This window comes from Rhamphochromis longiceps, linkage group LG22 (genome assembly GCF_057381845.1).
Source record: "Rhamphochromis longiceps isolate RC_006_pf linkage group LG22, R_longiceps_female_GT1.1, whole genome shotgun sequence".
NCBI lineage: Eukaryota > Metazoa > Chordata > Actinopteri > Cichliformes > Cichlidae > Rhamphochromis > Rhamphochromis longiceps.
The window spans coordinates 3,778,547-3,801,142 of NC_140577.1; the positions used below are offsets into that span (position 1 = coordinate 3,778,547).

Sequence of the window (22,596 nt, forward strand, 5' to 3'; positions counted from 1 at the left end):
TGTTCCTTTAATGGGTCTGTTTTTTCTCTGGTGAATATGGCCGGTTACTTAACAAGCAGACATTCAAGTAATCAAAGATGTGATGACATTTGAAGGAGTGAAAACATTCAAAGCATCAGCAAAGACAGAAGCACGCTCATATTTAAAGTCGTGATGAGGACTCTTTTCCTGCAGCATCCTGTACACGTTTGTTTCTTTTTGCTTTGAATCACATCTGGAGGCCTTTTTGCTCGACTTTTCTTACTTTACACCGATGCAGGCTTTATTGCTGAGACACTAACATTAGGTCTGATTTAGCTGAGAGCAACAGCAAGGCCACAAAAACCCACAAAAATAAAGTAAAAAATATGAATCGTTTCAGCCAAATTTACACCATGAAGCTTCCAGCAGCAGTACAACTTCAGCATTGGTATGTACATTAATTACAGTGTTTGTCCTTTACAAACTGTACACAGATAAACAAATAAACCAGAGTGACTGATCCTCATGTATGTCCCACCTAATGTGGCATCTTCATCTTTAAGACAAAATACCTCCCGATCCCAGAAAATCAAAGGCAAAAATAACATTTGTATTACACCTATTATTGCCTTGTTAATTAACAGTATTAAGAATAAATAACATAAAAAAAGGGAGTGTTACCTAAAGTGTAAGATTAAAGGGGGCCTTTTTCAATCATTTCCAGCTCTATTTGTTATTCTTGGGCTATGTCAGAGTAGCTCTGCATAATTCAGTTGATAATAATCCTTATTTGTCTCTTGTAGCTCCTCCCCCTATTAGCCAACCGTCTTCTGATTGGCTGCCCCTCATAAAAAGACATACAAGTTAAACTGTGAACTGTGTGATAGGCTTCTGTAGGAGATATCAGGATATCCTCTCTCTATGACATCATACAGATCCACGAGTAGAAAAAAAAACTGTCAGTCTAAACTTTAGTCCTGCGGGGATTACGTGGACGCCCTGATTTAAAAACATGTTTCATGTGAGCATTTGTTTAGGTCCATTTTAACATTATCCTAAAAATACTGAACTAATTCCAGATAGAATCTTAACACAGACACCAAAATACGTGGAAATGTACATTTTGCCACATTATTTAACTTAAAAAATATTTCTTCAAGACCGAGGTTTAAAAATGGCATTTCCACAATAAATCAGTTTAACTGTGATTTAACCTGGTTTTTAAAAACAGTATTACTGTCATAGTATAAGAGTTTACCTTTTAGCATCACATCATCTGTAGAAAATGTGAGAAATCTAAATGGCATTTACTGTCAAACCGATCCTGTTTGCACCGTTTTGATGTTTTCAAACTGAGATGGATCTGGAGGCGAGAGAGAGGTCTGAAACCACAACTGTACAAAAGCTTACAAAACCCCCAAATTATCTATATTACTACATGTATATCACTACACAGTATCAAAATCTGTTCAAATATCACGGCTGATGTTACGCCGAGAGGAAAATGAAGTATTTTAACTCCAAACTGTAGTAAGGATCAGTTTTTACAGACAAACCAGGAGCAGAGCTTTTAATAAACTTCAAATTCAAGAAGTAGTACATATCAATAAACTTATGTAAGATTTCTGTAAGGTAAATATTGTGAAGGTTAAACCTTCAAAATGCCCCCACACCAAAAAAAGTCCTGGAAATCGGTTTAAGGCGAGCTGGTCTTTCACTGGATTTTTGTCTTGACTACAGTTAGAAAGAATCAAATTAAACGTGAGCTTTAACATTTTGAAGCTGCTGCTAATGTCAGTGTAATATAAAACCACTGCACTTTAATATGGAGCTGGAACAGTGAGCTGTGCAAACTGCTTTCTTTCTGCATTACAGCCTGTATGTGCGTCCTTTTAATCCTGCAGCGTTAGAGACATTTTACAAACAACGGTTTTGGTGAGCTCGGTGTGCAAATACAATAATGTAGCTCACAGGCATCTCATCTTTTCTTTAAAGTGCGGTAAAGTTTTGACCTCCAGATGTGCAGTTACAGCTGGTAACCATGTGAGGGCAGCACTCGCACACTCTATTACTATTGCTGCTTTTTTAATTAAAATGACTTCATATACTATAACTAATATTGCAAAGAAACTACAGGTTCATCAGTAAGGAGAAGCTCTTCTTCCTCAAAGCAGTAAAAACCTCCATGCTTGGCTCTGAATCTCCGGCTGCCATGTTGGCCTGACTTTACGATCAGTAAAAATCACACTGGAGACTTAAAATGTGACAGAAATCACAGAGACATGATTTTAGACGTGTGGAAGCTCTGCATTGTTCTTCCTCAGAGGAAGCGTGTATTAGGGTTTCCTCCAGGTCAGAGGTGGGATGGCGGCGTTGACGCCGCAGCAGGAGTCGCTGATCTCAGAGTCGGCGGGGAGCGCCGGCTTCTTCCTGTCCTTCTCCTCGCTGTCAGAGTCATCCACCGTCAGCGAGATGAGCGAGGTGGACTTCCTGTGATGAGGATATGAAGTTAATGCAGGTAAATTACAAAAAGCTGCACCTGCGACACCTTTTCACCCTGCCCTCCCTGTGACCCTTGGTAGATATTTTTTGTGCGTTTCGTTGTCAGCTCATCAAAAACCCAACCTGACCGTCGCAGGTTTGCCCGAGCAAACCTTACCAGCACAATTTCAGGATGAAGGTAGAGACCAGGTCCTTCAAGCCAATTGGTATTATTGCTCTCTGAATATAAACCCTCAGGAGTGGAGCTGAATCAAACACAATGACAGATTATTGAGTTCCTTGAAAATATTTTGATATCTCATCCCAGGACAGCAGATTAACAGGCCTGTAGAAACCATAGTTTTGCAGGAAGAGGGCTGATATTTACTTACAGCTTCTCATAAACACAGTACATAATATTCTTTAAATCATCGTGAAGGCGTCACAGATTTCAAAGCTTAAATATATGAGGGGAAAAAAGTTCAAGACACGCTTAGTTCCCAGTTTATTAGCAGCACAATGCTAAAAAGACTGCAGTGCAATACCAACATCCTCCCTAAATACAGTGGGGCAAAAAAGTATTTAGTCAGCCACCGATTGTGCAAGTTCCCCCACTTAAAATGATGACAGAGGTCAGTAATTTGCACCAGAGGTACACTTCAACTGTGAGAGACAGAATGTGAAAAAAAAATCCATGAATCCACATGGTAGGATTTGTAAAGAATTTATTCGTAAATCAGGGTGGAAAATAAGTATTTGGTCAATAACAAAAATACAACTCAATACTTTGTAACATAACCTTTGTTGGCAATAACAGAGGTCAAACGTTTACTATAGGTCTTTACCAGGTTTGCACACACAGTAGCTGGTATTTTGGCCCATTCCTCCATGCAGATCTTCTCGAGAGCAGTGATGTTTTGGGGCTGTCGCCGAGCAACACGGACTTTCAACTCCCGCCACAGATTTTCTATGGGGTTGAGGTCTGGAGACTGGCTAGGCCACTCCAGGACTTTCAAATGCTTCTTACGGAGCCACTCCTTTGTTGCCCGGGCGGTGTGTTTTGGATCATTGTCATGTTGGAAGACCCAGCCTCATTTCACCTTCAAAGTTCTCACTGATGGAAGGAGGTTTTGGCTCAAAATCTCACGATACATGGCCCCATTCATTCTGTCCTTAACACGGATCAGTCGTCCTGTCCCCTTGGCAGAAAAACAGCCCCGTAGCATGATGTTTCCACCCCCATGCTTCACAGTAGGTATGGTGTTCTTGGGATGCAACTCAGTATTCTTCGTCCTCCAAACACGACGAGTTGAGTTTATACCAAAAAGTTCTACTTTGGTTTCATCTGACCACATGACATTCTCCCAATCCTCTGCTGTATCATCCATGTGCTCTCTGGCAAACTTCAGACGGGCCTGGACATGCACTGGCTTCAGCAGCGGAACACGTCTGGCACTGCGAGATTTGATTCCCTGTCGTTTTAGTGTGTTACTGATGGTGACCTTTGTTACTTTGGTCCCAGCTCTCTGCAGGTCATTCACCAGGTCCCCCCGTGTGGTTCTGGGATCTTTGCTCACCGTTCTCATGATCATTTTGACCCCACGGGATGAGATCTTGCGTGGAGCCCCAGATCGTGGGAGATTATCAGTGGTCTTGTATGTCTTCCATTTTCTGATGATTGCTCCCACAGTTGATTTTTTCACACCAAGCTGCTTGCCTATTGTAGATTCACTCTTGCCAGTCTGGTGCAGGTCTACAATACTTTTCCTGGTGTCCTTCGAAAGCTCTTTGGTCTTGGCCATGGCGGAGTTTGGAGTCTGACTGTTTGAGGCTGTGGACAGGTGTCTTTTATACAGATGATGAGTTCAAACAGGTGCCATTCATACAGGTAACGAGTGGGGGACAGAAAAGCTTCTTACAGAAGACGTTACAGGTCTGTGAGAGCCAGAGATTTTCCTAGTTTGAGGTGACCAAATACTTATTTTCCACCTTGATTTATCAATAAATTCTTTACAAATCCTACCATGTGGATTCATGGATTTTTTTTTTCACATTCTGTCTCTCACAGTTGAAGTGTACCTCTGGTGCAAATTACTGACCTCTGTCATCATTTTAAGTGGGGGAACTTGCACAATCGGTGGCTGACCAAATACTTTTTTGCCCCACTGTATGTATACCCAATAAAAAGTCTGGTATTGCTGCTGTCCAACCAGAGGTCAGCATCTGTCATTTCTATGGATACGTTCCAAACGTAGCACCAATCTCCTAATCTCTTTTTTTGCCCTTGATAGAAACACCAAAGAAAGGTGGGAAAGGGAATTTATGACTTTGGAAAAGAGAAGATCGGCGTGCTGAGAATCTGAACTAGCTCACACTAACACCATGACACTGGACATCTGCCATAGTAAAACTACAATACCCAGGTCTTTGTTCAGCATGAGCTCTAGCCTGGTGTTTTGCACAGGTCATGTAAACAAGCACGACCAGTGAATCTAATAGAGTGTGTGTGTGTGTGTGTGTGTGTGTTACCTGTCTCCACTCTGTGTGATGAGCCTCCTGCAGGTCTCCATCTGGACATCCAGGCCTCTCTTCATTGAACACATCTCCATGTACTCGTGCAGGTGGCGGTTCATGTCGCTCTTCGCTGTGGCCAGTTCCAGCTGATGACGCACAGAGAGGCAGAAATGCTGACATTCCCACTGCTGTTTCATGACTGCTGCTAACTTTAAGGGGATCTTATTCTGTCTTTTCTTAAGTTTTAGTTGTGGTTATTTTAGCTTTTGGACAGTGAGGGGGAAACACATGCAGGCGATGTGTGGCAGGTCCCTGCAGCAGGGACAATTATAGGTATGAGAGTTGCCTCCAGCTCACTGTCCTTCTTCCCTTATTTAACACGTCCAACAGCACCTGACCTTCTCACCTCGATCTGGTCGATGGTCTCCTGGTATTCCTTCTCTCTGGATTTGAACAGAGACTCCGTGTCTTTGATCACTTCCTCAATGGACTCCTCCTGCAGAGAAAAAAGAAAAACGAAAAAGTCCAAGTTTGCTTCAGGTTTGACATTTTTCAGGGTCAAAGTCCAAATGTGAAAACTAGTCAACAGTCTCAATATATAAAGGAGTAGAAGATAATAGAAATAATAATAATATAAAATAATAAATATTGTTTTTCTGTGTGAAACTTTGACAAACGGCTTCTAGGTGCAATACTGCCACCCTGTGGCACTAGCAGGTCATTACACATTACAAAGATCATTACAAAGATAAATAAACCTTTTCTTTCAGAACTTAATGACTATTTCAAAATCAATACTGTCCCTGCAGGAACCCCAAAACATTAAGCACACAGCTGTTCATGGCTGAGCCTCCTGTGAGTGCTCAGCCAGACGTGTTTCCCTCTTTGAGATTTAACTGCATTAGATTAGTTCTGCTTCTAATAATCAGCCAGTCACAGCGTGAAGGCTGAGCACTCTTTAGAACCACTGCTCTGCATTATTTTAATTATAATTAAGATTGAAATCACCAACAAATATATTTGAGTCAATATTGAAACAAAAAAGCAAACTGAATTTATTAGCTTCTATTAGCTGTGACCATCAGATCCTTAAAGGAGAGGTCACACTTACAATCTTTACACACTACTTTCTAATGTATAAGTGGACAGTAAATGCTACACGTGTAAGAATAATTTCTTTTTGTCCATTTTCAATCAATAAATCAATGAGTTGACCTTGAAGAGCTTGAAGGACGTAAGCCAGATTTGAATGGATTTTTAACATGACCCTCCTCTGGACACCGAAGTTTTATTGAATCCACCTACAGCTTTTTGAGCTCTCATGTTTACAGACAGAATGACACTCAAAGAACCTCATTGACTAATAAAAAGAATAATAAAAATAATAAAGGGATAATAAAAGAACTAGAAAGCGAAAATTTCAGAAGAAATTTTAAGTGTGCCTATGCCGCCGCTAATCAGTGTAGTTTGCCATTCAAACGGATACCGAGAGCAAAACTCAGCAGAGCAGCCATTCTCCACCATCAACTATGGTAAAACCAAACACCGCTCGCGCCTCACAGATGACAGCTTACAGTTTTGTGTAAAGATGAGGTGACTTCGTACAGCCCCGATTTGCAGACGCTGTGCACAGAGGTTCATAAGCAGACCCGACAATGTTTGCATGAACACGCTTTGAAGCATTGGGTTATGGACCACTTTTCACACATAGTTGCTGTACCCAAAAAAGCCGGCTGTAGCTTTTCATCTCACAGCCCGACACATACAAAAAAAAAAAAAACCGAGAGAGCACAGACTTTACGCCTGAGAGGCGTGATTGCAGATGCCGCTGAGGTGGGTCCACCTCCCCTGCAGCGGCACTGCAGACCACGGCCTGCCACACACATCAAACACGTAAAATAAATATTTATGCACTTTTCATTCACTTTTTGTTTTTTGTTATTTTTACACAGTGTTCTGAATGATTAACAATGGTCTACAGCCAATCTTGTGTATTATTATACAAACTTTGGTTGTAAGATTCAGATAACTATTTAATAAAAGCTAAATATTTTATATGAGAGCAAGAAAGAAAAGTATATCTTTGTGTCCCCCTTTCCCTGTTAATGCCCTACCTGGCCCCCTGGCAAAAGCTTTGCTAGATCCGCCCCTGCACAGTTACCAGCTGTCAGCTACACAAAAAAAGGATCCTGGTGTTATTTGTCTCTCAGAAACAGTTCATAACTTCCCACGCAGTACAGTTATTGTAACTGTCAGCACAACGAAAATAAACCACACCTAAACTCTGTTTATATCTGACCCAAATAGAGTGCAGTTCATAACTTCTTACCTGAAATTCAGCCTCACGCTCCGACCGGCAGCCGCCTGCTTCTCCTGCTTTCGGTTTCCCTTATCCACGATTGAGCTCCGCGTTAGCCACCACCGGTCGATCCGCGGCCGCCTCGCATGTTTCTTTCCCCGCATACGAGGGGAAAGAGACATACACCGGTGGCTAGCTGCCCTCTGTTGTAGCTCCGCGTCAGCCACCACCTCACGCTCCTGCCTTCGGTTTCCCTTATCCACGACTGAGCTCCGCGTTAGCCACCACCAAACAACTCAGTTATTTTTCCCACATCGACCAGCATCTGGACAACCACCTTTCACTGTTTATACCGTTACTAAAACGAATAAATGAATTATCGGCCCATATAAACGAAAAATAAGTCCAGCTGAAAAACAGTCTCTTGGTGAGCGATCGGGTGGTGAAACGAGTGTCAGCCACCTCACTGAAAGCCAAGCCCGGGTGCTTTTGAGCGAAGCAGCGCTAGCCGCGCTAGCTAGCCGGCTAGCAGCAACATCGTGAGAAAACTGTTGCTAATATGGGATGTTTTGACAAAACGAGCAGATATTTGACGTTTACACACCTACATTCTCACCTGAAAATATCTTAAAAGTTTATTTTGTGACCTAGAAACACAAATAAGAGGAATATATTAAACGAAATGGTGGCCGCCATTGTTTGACTCGGTAGAGGCGTGCTATGAATTGTGGGATATGGAGTGTTCCACCAAGCATACACCCTTGCGGTTACCGTAACTATTCAATGGTTCGCGCAACCTTAAAAATTCCAATGGTTCCTGAAAGCAGCGACGCTGTGCGCGCCGTTGATATTGTCGTCATTACGGTAATCCAAATACGGGTAGACAGGCCGTACCACTCCCGACATACCACTAGAGAGAGCCAACACACCACAAATGAAGTTTGAAATCTGTTTCTATGGGGCCAAAAGTTGAATCTTTCTCATGGGCCTAGAAATGGGCCAAAATTTGCACTAAAATCTAAATATTTAAAAAACTATAACAGTCATAAACACCAAAAGTCATAGCATACTAGTCCAGACCCAGCCGCACAAAAGGAAAAAGGAAAATAATAATAATAATAAATCCGACGAATAGTAATAAGTGTGCCTTTTGGCATAGGCACACTTAATAAATACACTGAATTAAAGAGGATTCATTGAATTAAATGTGTGAAGATGAGCTCTGCAGCTCTGTTTAGTTTCCTTGTTTCCTAACTAAGCGGGTCATTAACCTTGTTTAGTTTATCTGGTTAAAAGCAGCTTACAGGTCAGCAGGATGGACTCTGACGCGGCTGCAGACTAAAAACAGCTCGTCCACCAGGTCAGGTCATCCAAGTCGGACAAAATAACACTGCTGCTGACAGGAAACACCGAACACCTTCTGTTAGACAGCATGATGCTGCAGTGTCTTTAATCCATAATCCAACTTTTCAGGATGCTACTGCTCATATTTTATAAAAAATGTTTTATTTTTAGATAAATTCTAACACACACAGACAGCTGGATAGCATAGTAGTAGTATGACTACATGCCTTGGGAGCGGGAGTTACAAGTCTAATTCCCACCTGAGGCATCTGTATCCAGTAAGGGTCCCCCCATGCTAAGCAAGCCTACTGCAGAGAGATAACTATGAAGTCATAATGGATCAACAAGGTCCGCATCAGGTGTTGAGGAACCAGGGCACCCTGATGAGAACTGAGCTGTAGGTGCTTTTATGGCTAGAGACTACAACACACATGTTACGGCAAGGGGTCAGGGGGAGATATCATCACCCCCACCCCACCCGAGATTGGGTCCCTGATGGAAGAAGGATTGTTTAGTGTGTGAAGCTTGAAAGCTGGATCCTCCAGTAGCCGGTGACCAAGACTACATGAAGTACCCTCAGAAGCTCTACTAGATGATGTGAATGCAGCACTACAGACGATACCTGCCGAGACTAACCACCATCAGCATGGAGAGGGAGACTGGAGATGCTACCAGGCAGGGCGTATATGGAATGCCATAACCAAGTGGCTGGCATAGTATACAGAAACATCTGTGCTGAGTATGGGTTGAAAGTACTGAAGTCAAAATGCGAGACACCCCAGGGTGGTGGAGAATGACTGAGCTAAGATCCTGTGGGACTTCCAGATACAGACGGACAAAATGGTGGTGGCTAACCAACCGGACACAGTGGTGGTGGAGAAGCAGAAGATACACGGCCATACTGATAGCGAATGACAGCAACATCAAAACCAAGGAACACGAGAAGCTAGAAAAGTACCAAGGGCTCAGAGAAGATGTGGAGGGGAAGGTCCCAGTGGTAACTGGTGCACTAAATGCAGTGCAGCTAGGTGAGTGGCTCCAGCAGATCCCAGGAACTACATCTGAGATCTCTGTCTAGAAGAGCGCAATCCTAGGAACAGCTAAGATACTGCAGCAGGACCTCCAGGCCTCTGGTAGAGCACCCGAGCTTGAAGGATAGACCGCCCGCAGCACACACGTTTGCTGCAGTGTTTCAACACTTCCAGGTTTAACTCTTTTATATGGAAAAGCATGAAATGTGCAGATGTTTTCTCATTTAAGCTAAATACTATCAGATACACAACATGTATTATATCCCGTATTACACACAGTATTATCACACTGTGCTTGGTTGTCTGTCAAGGGTAGAAAGCAAGGAGCATTTAATCAAGTTAAATCCTGTCAATGCCCGTGTGTGTGTGTGCGTACCTCTCCTTGTGGTTCCACTCCTAGTGTGTATCCTGGAAAATCTTCCCACAGGAGAAGAGTTTCTTCAGTTTCCTCCCAGGCCAGACTGTCACAGTCATCCTCAAACTCACACTCCCTCCTACACACACACACACACACACACACACACACACACACAAGCTGTTTAAGCATCATTTCTGAAAGTTTCAGACGTTAAATAAAGAACAAAAAACACCTACAGCTGGTTCAGCATCTTCTGCATCTGCTCATTAATCTGATTGGCCGACGTGCTGCATGAATCCTCGCTTTTGGCCCCACCTCCCTCGCTCTCCGACACGCTGAGCTCGTCTCCGTCCCCGCCCTTCAATGACTGCCCGCTGTGTTTTCTGACCCGGCGGCTCAAAGTGGAGGGCGGCGTGGGCACCTGCTGCGTGGAGACGGGTTGGTTTGAAAGTTGCAGCAGACTGTGGTTCAGGACATTTTGTGGCTGTGGATCTACCTGGAAGATGTGATTCATGTCCTCGCAGTTCCTCTGCTGGGCAACGTCACAGAGGCGGGCGGTGATGTCAATCCGGCGGCAGATATCCATGTCCACCTTCATGGCCTTTTCCTGGATTTTAGTGTCCAGATCTGACAGGTTCTGACCCAAAGACAGAAAAGTTTTCATTTTAGTCATATTTCCTCTTGTTCTGGTAAATAAACACAAAGCTAACAATATCATGTTTTTTCTGTGTATTTTTTCTCTGTCTATAAAAGGGAAAAAAGAGCATTTCACCATTTAAAAAAAAAACCTTTGTCAGGATATGGACCAATCGAGCTTATGTGCACAGTCCCAGGCCGACACATGTAATTAGATGTAATTAATGCCTAAAAACTAAATGGATGAAGTTGTGACTCATTTCTTTTTATAAAGCTGTAGCAGACTCACGTTGCTGACGAGTCCTTTGAAGAGAACGAGCTCCTCTTTCAGCCGCTTCACCCTCAGAGCCAGCTCGTCCTGACACACCTCGCTCTCCTGCAGGTCCTACGAACACAAACATCTGTGGGTCAGATCAATCAGCTCTGCACAGGTATGCAAGTGTAAGACATCCGTGAGGTCTTTATGTCCACACGTGATGTTTTCTTCAACCTCAATCAAAAACTTGAAATGTTTTTTCAGCTCATCTCAATCCCATCCCATTCCTGGTGCTTTTTCTTGGACCCATAAGTTTTAAACCCACATTTCCTCCTATCTCCTTGTTCTCCTCTTTTTATTTAAAGTTTGAGCAGGTTATATGTTCTGTGAATGCAAACTCTAAGCACTAAAAATATCTGTATATCTGATGAAGTGTTAGAACATTTAAAACATCTGAGGTTACATATCTAAGAACTTTTTAAGGATTTGTAAAAACCCTGGAACAGCTGTTTTCTCTGCTCTGTGCATTTTCAAAACAGAAATAGAAATAGTGGTCCAGCTTGATGCTGTATTTCCAACTCACACAGCCCAGGCCCCGCTCTCGAGCTGCTCACTAATATTAGGTGTGCTCCAGGTAAACTGAACTATCCCCAACTGAGAGGACAAAGTTTACCGAAGGACACACGTCTTACTTTAAGGATCAGAGAGAAGTATGTAAAAACAGTTTTACCAGCTTCATGAAAATGACACGAGCTAAATTTGCACTGATGTGCTGATGCTTCAGCTTCAAAAAGCTGACTATCATCAGACCCGAGTTCATGATGAGAAGCTGACTGTGTCAGTAAAACCAAACACTTTTAAAATGAGAAACATTTAATCTGAACACAAGCTAATATTTTTATGTCAATTTTACCTCCTCGAGTTCAGCCACCTTCTCCTGCAGGTCCATTCTGGCTGTGTACTCTTCCTCCCATCTGCAAACACAAGCAGAGCAGACGTCTCACACAGAGTGAAGCACAGAAACTCTCTGAAGCAGACAAACACGTTTACGTGTGACAAAATAAAATGCAATAACACTAGAAAAAAAAAGTGAGTGCATTCATACTCCACAAAGCATTACCACGGCCATCAGCTGTTTAGTTTAAGCAACACTTTCCTACAGAGTTTAACTCCGCCTACTGTGTCCCACAGTCAGAAGACTGAGCCACCTTAGCTGATGATGAGCAGCTCTACCTGAGCTCCTCGCCTGATCTCTAAGACTGAACTCAGACACTCTTTGGAGAAAACTCATTTGCACTAAACGTCCTCATGAGTAGTACTGAGCACTCAGTCGACAGCTCACTCTCACACTGGGCTCCTTGGTGGCGTTCGCCTGCCCCTGATCGCAGTCTCTCATCTCCTGACTCAACTTACTCCACCTCCACCACCTTCAACTGCAGCTGGTGACTTCTTTGGGAAATACAGTTTGATTTTGTGTGTGTGTTAGCTGACGTCACAATAATTAGTCTGTCAGGTTACCGTGGAGATTTTTTCAGATGGATTGAAACAGGCGATGAATTTTCGCTTCTTTATCTTCATGTCTGCAGCTTTAAGGCAAAAACCTTCATGATCACCTGACACAGACCCACACTGTGCAGCATCATGGCCCCTCCCAGCTCCACCGCTGTCATTACTCAGCATGTGTTACATAAGGAGAATCCAAGAAGTGTGCATTTGGAGCATGAAGGCATGAAGAGCACGCTGCAGTCACTACAAACAGAGAGCAGGACGACCGGCTCATATCTGGTTCCTGTGTTGTGGTGCGATGCCTCTTCTGCCTCATATAAATACGACCTCAGGATGATATTAAAAGAAAAATGGTTTGTCTTACTATTAGCACCACCATGTAATAAAGTCAGACAAAATCCGATTATATTCAATAATATATATTTTTTTTTCTGTTTTTTTTTTTTTTTCTTCCTTTCTTTTTTTGCCTGTCCCGTTTGGTTCTTTTGCATCAGAATTATTGTCTAAAGGCGAAGAAAGATGCCCAACAGATTTACTTTACCAAATTGACCATCCCAGCCTTGCCGTAATGGTCTATTTGATTCACCTTTTATTGTTTATTCTATTTATTTTTTTATTTTCACTTGCTAGATACGGGACAGACTTGAATGAGGAAAAGAAAAGGGAGAAAGGAAGAGGGGAAAAAACAGCAGAGAAGAGGGATGGGGATAAAGGGCAAAGAAACAAAAACCAACTAAATAAGCAGACAAAAAAATAAATAAATAAATAAAATAAAAAATATACATATATCAATCACCTGGATCATCTGTTGAGAAAGAAAAAAGAAAACAAGCAGAAGAAAATGAGAGCAATACAATAAACAACATCACGATGATCTATGTGAATATAACAGGAAATACTAAATATTAAACATTATTGTGCAGCACATAAGATCGACAGCGCACAGTGTGCTTTGAGGTAGGAGCCAAAAAGGGTGTAGTTTGTGTGTGTGAGCACCTGTGTGTACACCTGTGAGCATGGACGCGCTTGTTTTTAAAAGGTTCCTTCACGTAATGATCTGCTAGAGGGTATATTCAATAATATTCAACCATCTCTCCTGATACGACACTAAAGCTTAATGTATAGTATTGATCGGATGTCTTTGCACTCATTCCTCACATATGTAAAGTAACATGAGATCAGAGGAAGCTTCTGAAGACCTCAAAAATAACTGTGACAAGAAACCCTTCTGGATGTGGACCGATCAGTGGATTAGATAAAGCTGATATACGATAGCAGGACATATGGTCTAATCTGTTTTAGATCATGAAAGTTTAAACTGGGGTAAAATCTCTGCAGTCACATGTATCACATGACTTCCTGAACAGCTGATCAAGAGAACACACCATCAGTGCAACACAAAGTCAGTTAAACTCCAGGGTTATTATTCTGCACTGTCAGGAAGCATAAACCATTGTGAGTCCATTCGATCTGCTTTGGTGCCAATGACAATGACAACAGGTGCTCTGGAGAGGCACCAACAAGCCAACTCAAAGCCTGAATATTAACTATGAAGCAGCTGGTGTGTTTCAGCTGCAACGACACGAGTCAGTGCTCAGATATGAAAACCAGAGAGAGCGAGCTGCTGTCCTCGCTCTCGTCTGTTTGCCAGTCCTAACACGCAGCTCTGCAGTGAGGCTGCTGGTGGTCGGTGTGTTTGACTGATTAAAGACACAGCAGCCGGTGTACCTGCGCTGACGTCCTAACTGCTGGGTGATGCAGACGCTTCGTAAACCGTTTACCGTTTACTTTTTAAGAATGAGCCCAGGCCGCTGCGCTGCACTCAGATGTGACGTCAAAGAATTTGAAAAGCCCTCTGCAGTAACGACACAGCTCGTTTGATCAAACCACCTGAAACCGACTTGTTCTCAGAGCGAGCCAATATCGACTGAAAGGCTCAGAACCATTTAATACTGATTTCCTTTAAGTGAGACTGTGATCTTTATCTCCAATGAGGTTTTAGCTGCCGACCTTCATCAGAGCTGGGCAATACTGTGAATGTGAATTTCACCATCCTCACACTGAAGTTACATCTGCAGAGGTCGTTGTTCTGTCCTTAGAGAGAGCATCAGTGACACACGGGCAGAAAACACCTCAGTAAACAGCAAACTGCAGCTCTGTCATTTATTTATAGATGCAGAAGCCAAAAAGTAAAATCACCATGGCTGCAGCATCACACAGCAAAGCTGCTAAATATTAATCAAGGTGAACGGCACCTGGAGCAAAATCAAGCTCACCAACAAAGTGATTTTAAAACTGTTCCAATTTCAAAGAGACAAAGAGAAAAATGAGAAGTTACACAAAGCTTGTGACAAAAAAAAAAAAAAAAAATCACAAAAACATCCTTGTCAAAAGTGGCAAACATCGGATTTACTCTGACCACCTTAAACATGCTGACATCTAAAAACTATGCTAAACTGACCTACAGCCTGTGGAAAAGCAAACTGCTCGACCTACAATCTCCTGACCTCTTTTTACCATCTCATCATCACACAGTGGATCTCCTTATAAAGTGTGACAACACCTACAACAGGTTCACAAAAACCTAAAAAAACTACCTAGTACACATTTAAATGAGCAACTTTTCCTGAAAAAACGGGACGTTTGCACCTCACATACAGTTATAAACTCATCAGCACCCTCTTTAGTTCAGCTCTAATCAGCCAATGCATTTGGGCATGCAGACATTATCAAGACGATGCCCTGAATTTCAAAGGAAAAAGTAGTATAAGGAGGAAAGGTGATTTAAGTGACTTGGAACGTGGCATCGCTGTCGGTGCCAGTTGGTCTGAGTATTTTAGAAACGGCTGGCCCACTGGGAATTTCCCACTACGGTTTATAAACCGTTGAGGAATATTTCAAGCACCTTGTTGAATCTATGCCATGAAAACGAAGGCAAAACAGGGTCCAACCCAGTACTAGGAAAGGTACCAGTATACCTAATAAAGTGACCAGTGAGTGCAACTTATAACAGTTAAAGGGGGATAAACAGTGACACACACTCTTCCTTAAATCTTTCCCCTTTAAAGATGCATGTGACGACCTTCCTGTACCTTTAATGATGAGGTTCTGACACGTCAACAAAGACGTGATTTGACGGCCATGAGAACAGTATGTGCACAATGATGGCTGCACAGGCAGCGTCCACCCTGAAAAAGTTTGAATGCACATCCAGTCATGTTGTTCAATAAGCAGGCTGAAATAAACAGAAACTGCTTAGAGCAGAAAACTGCTTCAAGGGTTAAACCTAACAGGCTCTCAAGGAGTAAAGAGTGAAGACATGACACTATCAGGAAACCTGCGTCTGTATGCAAGGTGATGCTATCTCGCTCTCCTCCAGCACACAAAAAAGTATGAGTCACTGACATTTGCTGCTCTCTGTTACAGAGTGAGCGATTAATGCCAGAGGAGATAACACAACAGTGTCAGTGTGTATTTATGTGCAATATGTGGCTGAAAATCTGCAGATGTTTGATCTGGTCTGACCAGTGAAAGCACATCAGCTCACATCATCTCAGTAACGCTGTTTGGGAGAAAAACCTCCCAACCCGGTGTCAAATAAACTGCCCTCATATGCAGCCTCTATAATGTCACCAGTGCTTCTGGACCGCACGTTTTAAAGACTCAAGACTGCCATTTGGGTTACCACCATGTTGGATTTCGTTTGTTGGAGCCAGAGATTGGGACACGATGGTGGAGGGCTAAAGCATGATTTGCCAGCTCCATTCATAAACTGTACAGCTGCATTCATAGACTTCCTGTTTGAACTTCACTCTTGCAGTCAGCCTCAAGTGGACAGTAGAGGAAGTGCAGTTATTGGCACTTGCACACAGTCAGCTTTATTGTTTTAACCCTTAGAGTTTACTCAACATCTGATTGGATAACTTCCCAGATACGGGGAGTAGAATTAATGCTGTGCTTATTAAATGGCACGCTCAGCCATCCATACGTGTCTGCATACTTTTAACTTCTATTAATCATTATTAATGTTTGCAAAAAGCAGAACGTCGGAGAAAGAAACCCGAGCATTTTGCAGCTGTGTAGTTTGGAGACGAGCTAATGATGACGACAAAGATGTTGATGTCAGCGCCTCTCTGACGCTGCAGAAGCTCGCCTCGGACACACTGGGTGGGGAGGTGGGGAGTGCAGAGAGGGATGAGGAGTCAGCGAGGACAGAGAGACTCAAAGAGGAAGACCGGGCAGAGTGAGAGCATTTAGAAATGGAGAAATGTAATAAGATGCCAGACGCTGAGAGGGAAGCAGAGGGTAAAAAGATAAAATGGAGAGAAGGAAGAGAGGGAGGTGTCAGGTGGAGTGACATCACTGCTGGCAGTCACAGGCCGGTGCTGCATTGCAGGTACCAAAACAAGACCCGGCAGGGAGGAGGAGGAGGAGGAGGAAGGGGGATAGAAAAAAAAAGGATCAAACAGGAGGAGGAAAGAAAGAAAGGAGGGGATGACTCATGAGAGAGAAAAACAACAGCTCATCTTCAACTTGTCCCCAGACAGCGTGTCCCTGCAGACACACATGAAGCTGAACGTGTCACATGAAAGGGAAACTGAAGACCTTTATCCTCACTGGAAAGAAAATCAGTCAGCTCAGGAAGAATATTGTTATGTATTTGTAATTTTGCTTTTTGAGTGAATTTTGGTGTTTCTATGCTCAACCCATGTAACTGCGACACAGTTTTGCCAGCAAGGAAATAAATAAAAGAAAGACTTTCACATTTGTCCGTCAGAGCTGCATCGATTCAGGCTTTTAAAGGGCTCTCCATGGTAGATAATTAAACTTGCAAAGAACATTTGTAAAATAATATATAAAAACCCTCGTTAGCTCCCTGCACACAAATAAAAGTCCTGATTAGGAGGATGGAAGGGTTTGGGATTTTGTTTTTCTTTGATTGATTTACTTTTGCTTTTCCTTACTGGCGAGGCTCCGGTACCAAAAGCTATCAGGTTAGGTTACATCTTTGACAATGAGGTTTTTAGTTCTGAACACCAAAATCTACTCGCTAAATTTAAACAGCTAACCGTGGTTTGGGTTAAATTATTCCCCTTTGCAACGTTAACCCAGCACACTGAAAAATGTTGCATTTAAGTTCCACTGCACTTAAATGTGGCAACAAAGTGTCTTTTCAAGTATCTCAGGAGTGGCAGTCCCACATTAATACCCAAACCAAGCACGTCGTGTTTAATATGTCTATAAACCATTAATGTCAGATTTTTGTTGATGAACTTGCTGCTTTCTGAGTTTCACTTTCATTTACTTCATTAAACGTTTGAGCTCTCACCTAACCTTTTACTTTATTGTGCTCCAGAGTAGCGAATGCTTAAGGACACCGGAGTAATCATCTATCCTGTCATGACAAAATGACTGAAAACATGTTAAAATGATTCAAACTGGTGCCCGCAAATTTTTAAATCGTTTCTATCTGCACGTCACTCTCAAAGGTCTTAAAAAGACAAGAATTTAATGTAATTTAGTGCAGTGCAAAAACTAAAAGCTCAGCAGTATCTGAACATCACAGGTCAGGGAGTCACTGCTGTTGAGTGAAATCGATGTGACTGAAGGTCTGTCATGCCGAGGCCTCCTGCCTCAGCAGGCTGATGCACAAAGCAGTGAGGTCAGTGCTTTTTCAGCATAAAGCAGCGGTGCAAAATAGTGTTTCAATGTCTTTAAGAGGGGAACAGGTCAGCAGTGAAACTGTTTTTTTCTGCGAGCTGTACAACAAATCTACTGCCTAAAAGAAACCACGACTGCAGAAGATTAGCAAAAACGCAGGTAGCGTTGAAGCACCCTGCTCTGCACCAACTACATATTTCCCCAGGGTAATGAAAAATAAGATGTCGTAAAATTACATGTAAATTGTGATAAAGCTCATAAAAAGATCCAAGTAGTCCTCAAAATAAAGCAGTGACTGGCACCAGAGTTCACTGATTAATCCAGAGAAATAAACAGCTGACAAATGAAGGCAAAGCACTTTCAGATTTTATGACTCAAACAGTGTTTCTGCTGAGTTTTGCAGCACTTTTAAAAAGCGACCGACTAAAAACATCCTGTAAAGCAGCCCTGCTCATTGATCAGCAGCATCGCCCTCGCTGACCCCGTACAGCCAGAGACATTAATGGCAGCGCCCATCCTCGCAGGGTGACTTATGACTGCACTTAAATATAATAACTATCAGGTTTCATGTTTTTCTGACCAATCAATCACTGCAGAGAGGAACAGGAGCCAGCTTGGTGATCGGGTCGGCCATTTTCTTACTCAGCTGTACCTTTTCACTATTTTTCATCTAAGATATCAGTGGTGCTTTTATCTGTATTTGGAAACCAATACTTAGCTTTGTTTAGTAGTAGAAATGTAATCAGTTTTACATCGATGATGAGTTTCTTTTCCTCCTAACAAAAGGGCTTCAAATGATGTCTTATTTACTTTGAATTAAAGATGAGCAGCATTGGTGTTTTCTTGGTATCAGAGGGCAGGTGCTGCTGCTGCGGCCCGTCATCAATATTTTGTGGTTTCAGGTCGATATGATTCTGAGAAAAGGAGTCAGACGACCCTGAAACACTCAGAGTGATGCTTTCATCTTTTACTACATCCTTCTGTTTTTTTACCCTCAGCTAAACAGACAAAAACTATCAGGAATTTCTCAACTTTCAATAAACCGTATGTTATCTTATACTTTGTTGTGTTTCTGTTTTAATATGGAAATCTCACATCAAGTGACAGTAAATCATATCATCAAAAGAATTTGGAAATCTCCGTGCACAATGGGCAAGGCTTAAAATGTGGACTGGATGCTGGATCTTTGGGTCATTGAGTGGCACTGCGTTAAAAGCAGACATTAATTCTGTGATGGAAATCACAGCAGGGGCTCAGGTACACTCCCAGAAATCACTACCTGTGAGCACAGTTCAATCTGGGTTAAATCTCTGTCATGTACAGAGAAAGACACATCCAGAAACACTGCTGCCGTCTTTGGGTCAAAGCTCATTTAACATGGACTGAAGTAAAGCAAAACAATCCAAATGTGGAATTCTATTTGGAAAGCATGGATGCTGTGTCTGCAAACTAAAGACAAGAGAGACCATCCAGCCTGGCACTCAGAATCTTTGTCTGCATCTCTGACAGTATGGGGGTGCATTAGTGCCGATAAGGCACTGGCAGCTTGCCCCTTTGGAAAGGCACCATCGATGCTGAAAGGTATATACAGGTTTTAGAGTAACATGTGCCCCTATTCATTTTTCCCCAGGGAAGGTCTTGGATATTTCAGGAAGACAATACTAAATCTGCATTAAATACAACAGCATGGCTCTGCGGTAAAAAAGCCCGAGGTTGAACGACCTTCACCAATGAAAACATGTGGACCATCATAAAATGGAAAATAGGATAAAGACGACCCAGGACTGTTGAGCAGCTAGAATCCTGTGACAAGAACAGGACAGCATTCCTCTCCAAACCGTCCAGCAGCTGGTCTCCTCAGTTCACAGACAGCAGAGGGGTAAACACAACCCTCCCTGAACGTTTTTGAGACGTTGTGCTGCCATCAAATTCAAAATGATCTAATATTTTTCTTGATATGCTAAATTTTCTCAGTTTAAACCTTTGATATTTTTCTCCATTCATGTGTGTTTTTGATATCTGCAAAGCACTGTTTTTATTTACATTTTACACAGTGTCATTTTTTAGAAACTGTGGTTGTAGAAACTGAGTCACCTTTTACTGAATGCTGAATATCAGTGAGTGCATTTGTCAGTGAAGAAAGACACACATGAACCACAGCAACATGAAAAAGAAAAAAGTTGATTTAAATCACATCTGAAAACATATTTTTATAAACTAGTTCTTTGTTCATATTGTGTCTTCTGGGCTTTTTGTTGTTTTACTAACTGCCTGATGTTATTGCAATGTTTGATATCTTTTATTTGTTAAGGAAAATGTGTATTTTGCATTTTGCATTCCTATTTTCTTGTTATTTTCACTCAGCTTCACTGTAAGTTTGTTCTTTCACTGTAGCTCTTGGGTGTAGACCTACTGAAACTGAAACTTGCACCACGCACTGACATGGAGCCAAAGGTTTGAGGTTTTGAAGCAAACTGCAACTTTCATTATTACGCTGCTATTTCTGGGAATATCACTTTTGATGGTTTGAAGTACTTTGTAAACTCAGCTTCAAAGGTGCTGCATAAATAATTTCTATTACCTGAATCACTGCTTCTTTTGTGTGACCAAATTGCGTTATTATTTTATACAAATCTGTTGCTGCAATTGTAAATTTAAAGCAAATTGTTATTTTTCTTTAATTTTATTAAGATTAAAAAATACATTAAAAAAATGAGCTATTGTTTTATAACACAGTTTTGTTATTTTTTTTTATTATTTTGTGAATTACAGCTATTATTTAACTAAGAGTTCAACAGAACCACTGACCCCATGGCCAAGGTCTATTAGACAAGTATAATAGAGAAGTTGATCTGCAGTTGCTGGCCCAACTGGACTGTTTGGAACCTGACGATATGCTCAGTGATGCAGAAGAAATCTCTGAATGTCTAAGCAGCCGAATCCTTAATCTCCAAGACAAAAATCAGACCCATGATGTCATAAACCACCTGTAATCAGCCACCTGTGCACGCACACTCACGCGAGCACACACACACACACCATGGTGAAAACTCCACATCACAGGTAAAGCATCTTATCACCCAGCGCCCCTTACCTCCTTTTATATTCATCCCTTTCTCTCTTCACTTTAGCCAGCACGTTGTACAGAGCCCTGATCTCCGGCGTGATGGTGTCGATCTGGACTCCAACGCCGTCCGGGTGCGTCCAGGAGACCCCGGGCCCCGTGACGCACGACTCCCTCCCGGTGCCAAAGCGGCGGGTGTGGTTGAAAGACCAGATCGTCCCGGGGAGGAAGCGAGGTGGCGGAGGAGGGGGAGGTGGGGGAGCGTTGGAGGTGTTTGTCCCGGTGTGGGTGGAGTACTTCTCGTTGATGTTGGTGATGGTTTTGGTTGGGTCCATGGGACTCAGAGCCGGGCTGATGGAGAAGCCGGAGGTGGTGAGGTTGGAGTTTGAATCCGTGCTCAGGTATTTGTTGTCAAACAGAGGAGGGGGGTTCAAGGTGGGGGAAAGGAGGCCTCCGGGCAGGTAGGCAGAATTGTTGGCGTTGAGGAGCGGGATGAAACCCGGCCTTGGAGGGATAGGCCCGATGAATCCGGTCTGGACTCCTATGTCTTTGGTGAGGGGCTTCTGGTGTCCATCGCCCCCGCTGTTGCCTTCCAAAGCCTGCTGCAGCTGCTTCTCCAGCACCTTGTTCCTGCGCTCCAGCTCGTGCACTTTGGCCAGAAAGCAGCGGAAGCGCAGGTTCAGGGTCTTCAGCACGCTGATGTTGGAGCCCAGGTCGTTGCGCAGAGCCGTGGCCGCCGGGGGGACGCGGTGCAAGGGGCTGCTCAGGTGCAGGTAGGCGAGGCCCGACGGTGGCAGAGCGCCCAGGTCCAGCCCGGACAACCCATCAAGCCCGAACCTGCCGTGGTCCCCCAGGAAGTAGCCCGGGTCTGGGATGGCGGAATCTGTTTGGCTCGGCATTTGGGGATGTTGCTGCTGCGGTGCCAGGAAACCGCTCTCCTCCAGGACCGGATTCATACTAGAGTAGGAAAATCTGAAGTGCTCGAAATCCGGCATGAACCCAGACTTTTATAGATTCACTCGGAGAGGCAATTTAATATATTTATGATCCCAAAGTGGAACTTGGCCCAGCAGCCTCTTCTCGATTACACCCGATGACCCTCTTTATGCGGAGGAGCTGTGCGCTGAAAGTCAGAGGATGCGTTTTAAAATGATGCTTTAAAGGGCCCAAAATGGCAGCAAAATGATCAAATCCAAAACGAGCACTGCAGTAAAGCTGTGCGCGCACAATGGAGCATAAAACTCGTAAAAGCAGATACACCACTGCACCCTGCAGCAGAATTACGGTAAACTTTTAGGCAGGACTAATTTCTAAAGCGAGATAGAGCCGCGATGCGCACTACCAAAACGTGATTTCTCTTAATTCAAGCACTGGAGGGGGAAAAAGAAGAGAAAGAAAAAAAACCCCCATCACGCTAAATAAATATTACTTTGCCTTTATGAACATTTATGCAACGTACCTACAGTCCGAGGTGTAAACGCCGAC

At 43.0% G+C, this 22,596-nt stretch overlaps 1 protein-coding gene across 3 annotated transcripts; it reads right to left on the reverse strand.

The window, feature by feature from the left end:
- Nucleotides 1–292: 292 nt before the first annotated feature.
- Nucleotides 293–22,202, reverse strand: iffo1a (intermediate filament family orphan 1a). 3 transcript variants are annotated; one of them, XM_085396523.1, is made up of 9 exons: nt 21,142–22,200; nt 11,794–11,854; nt 10,914–11,009; nt 10,485–10,625; nt 10,225–10,409; nt 10,007–10,124; nt 5,363–5,452; nt 4,972–5,102; nt 293–2,451 (listed from the first exon to the last, which is right to left on the reverse strand). In XM_085396523.1, the coding sequence occupies exons 1-9, from the start codon at nt 22,104–22,106 to the stop codon at nt 2,298–2,300; spliced, it is 1,941 nt and encodes a 646-aa protein (XP_085252649.1). In that variant the 5' UTR covers nt 22,107–22,200; the 3' UTR covers nt 293–2,297. The 3 variants fall into 3 exon arrangements, with proteins under 3 accessions (XP_085252649.1, XP_085252648.1, XP_085252647.1); XM_085396522.1 differs by having other exon boundaries at nt 10,225–10,412; XM_085396521.1 differs by having other exon boundaries at nt 10,225–10,625; nt 21,142–22,202.
- Between the last annotated feature and the right edge of the window lie 394 nt (nt 22,203–22,596).

Excerpts from the sequence above, each read along its gene's own strand:
- iffo1a (XM_085396521.1), bottom strand. The coding sequence starts at position 22,106 with ATGCCGGATTTCGAGCACTTCAGATTTTCCTACTCTAGTATGAATCCG. Across the intron at positions 11,855-21,141 it reads AGGGATGAATATAAAAGGAG|ATGGGAGGAAGAGTACACAG; the intron begins GTAAGGGGCGCT and ends TTGTGTTTGCAG. Across the intron at positions 5,453-10,006 it reads GAGTGGAACCACAAGGAGAG|GAGGAGTCCATTGAGGAAGT; the intron begins GTACGCACACAC and ends TTTTCTCTGCAG.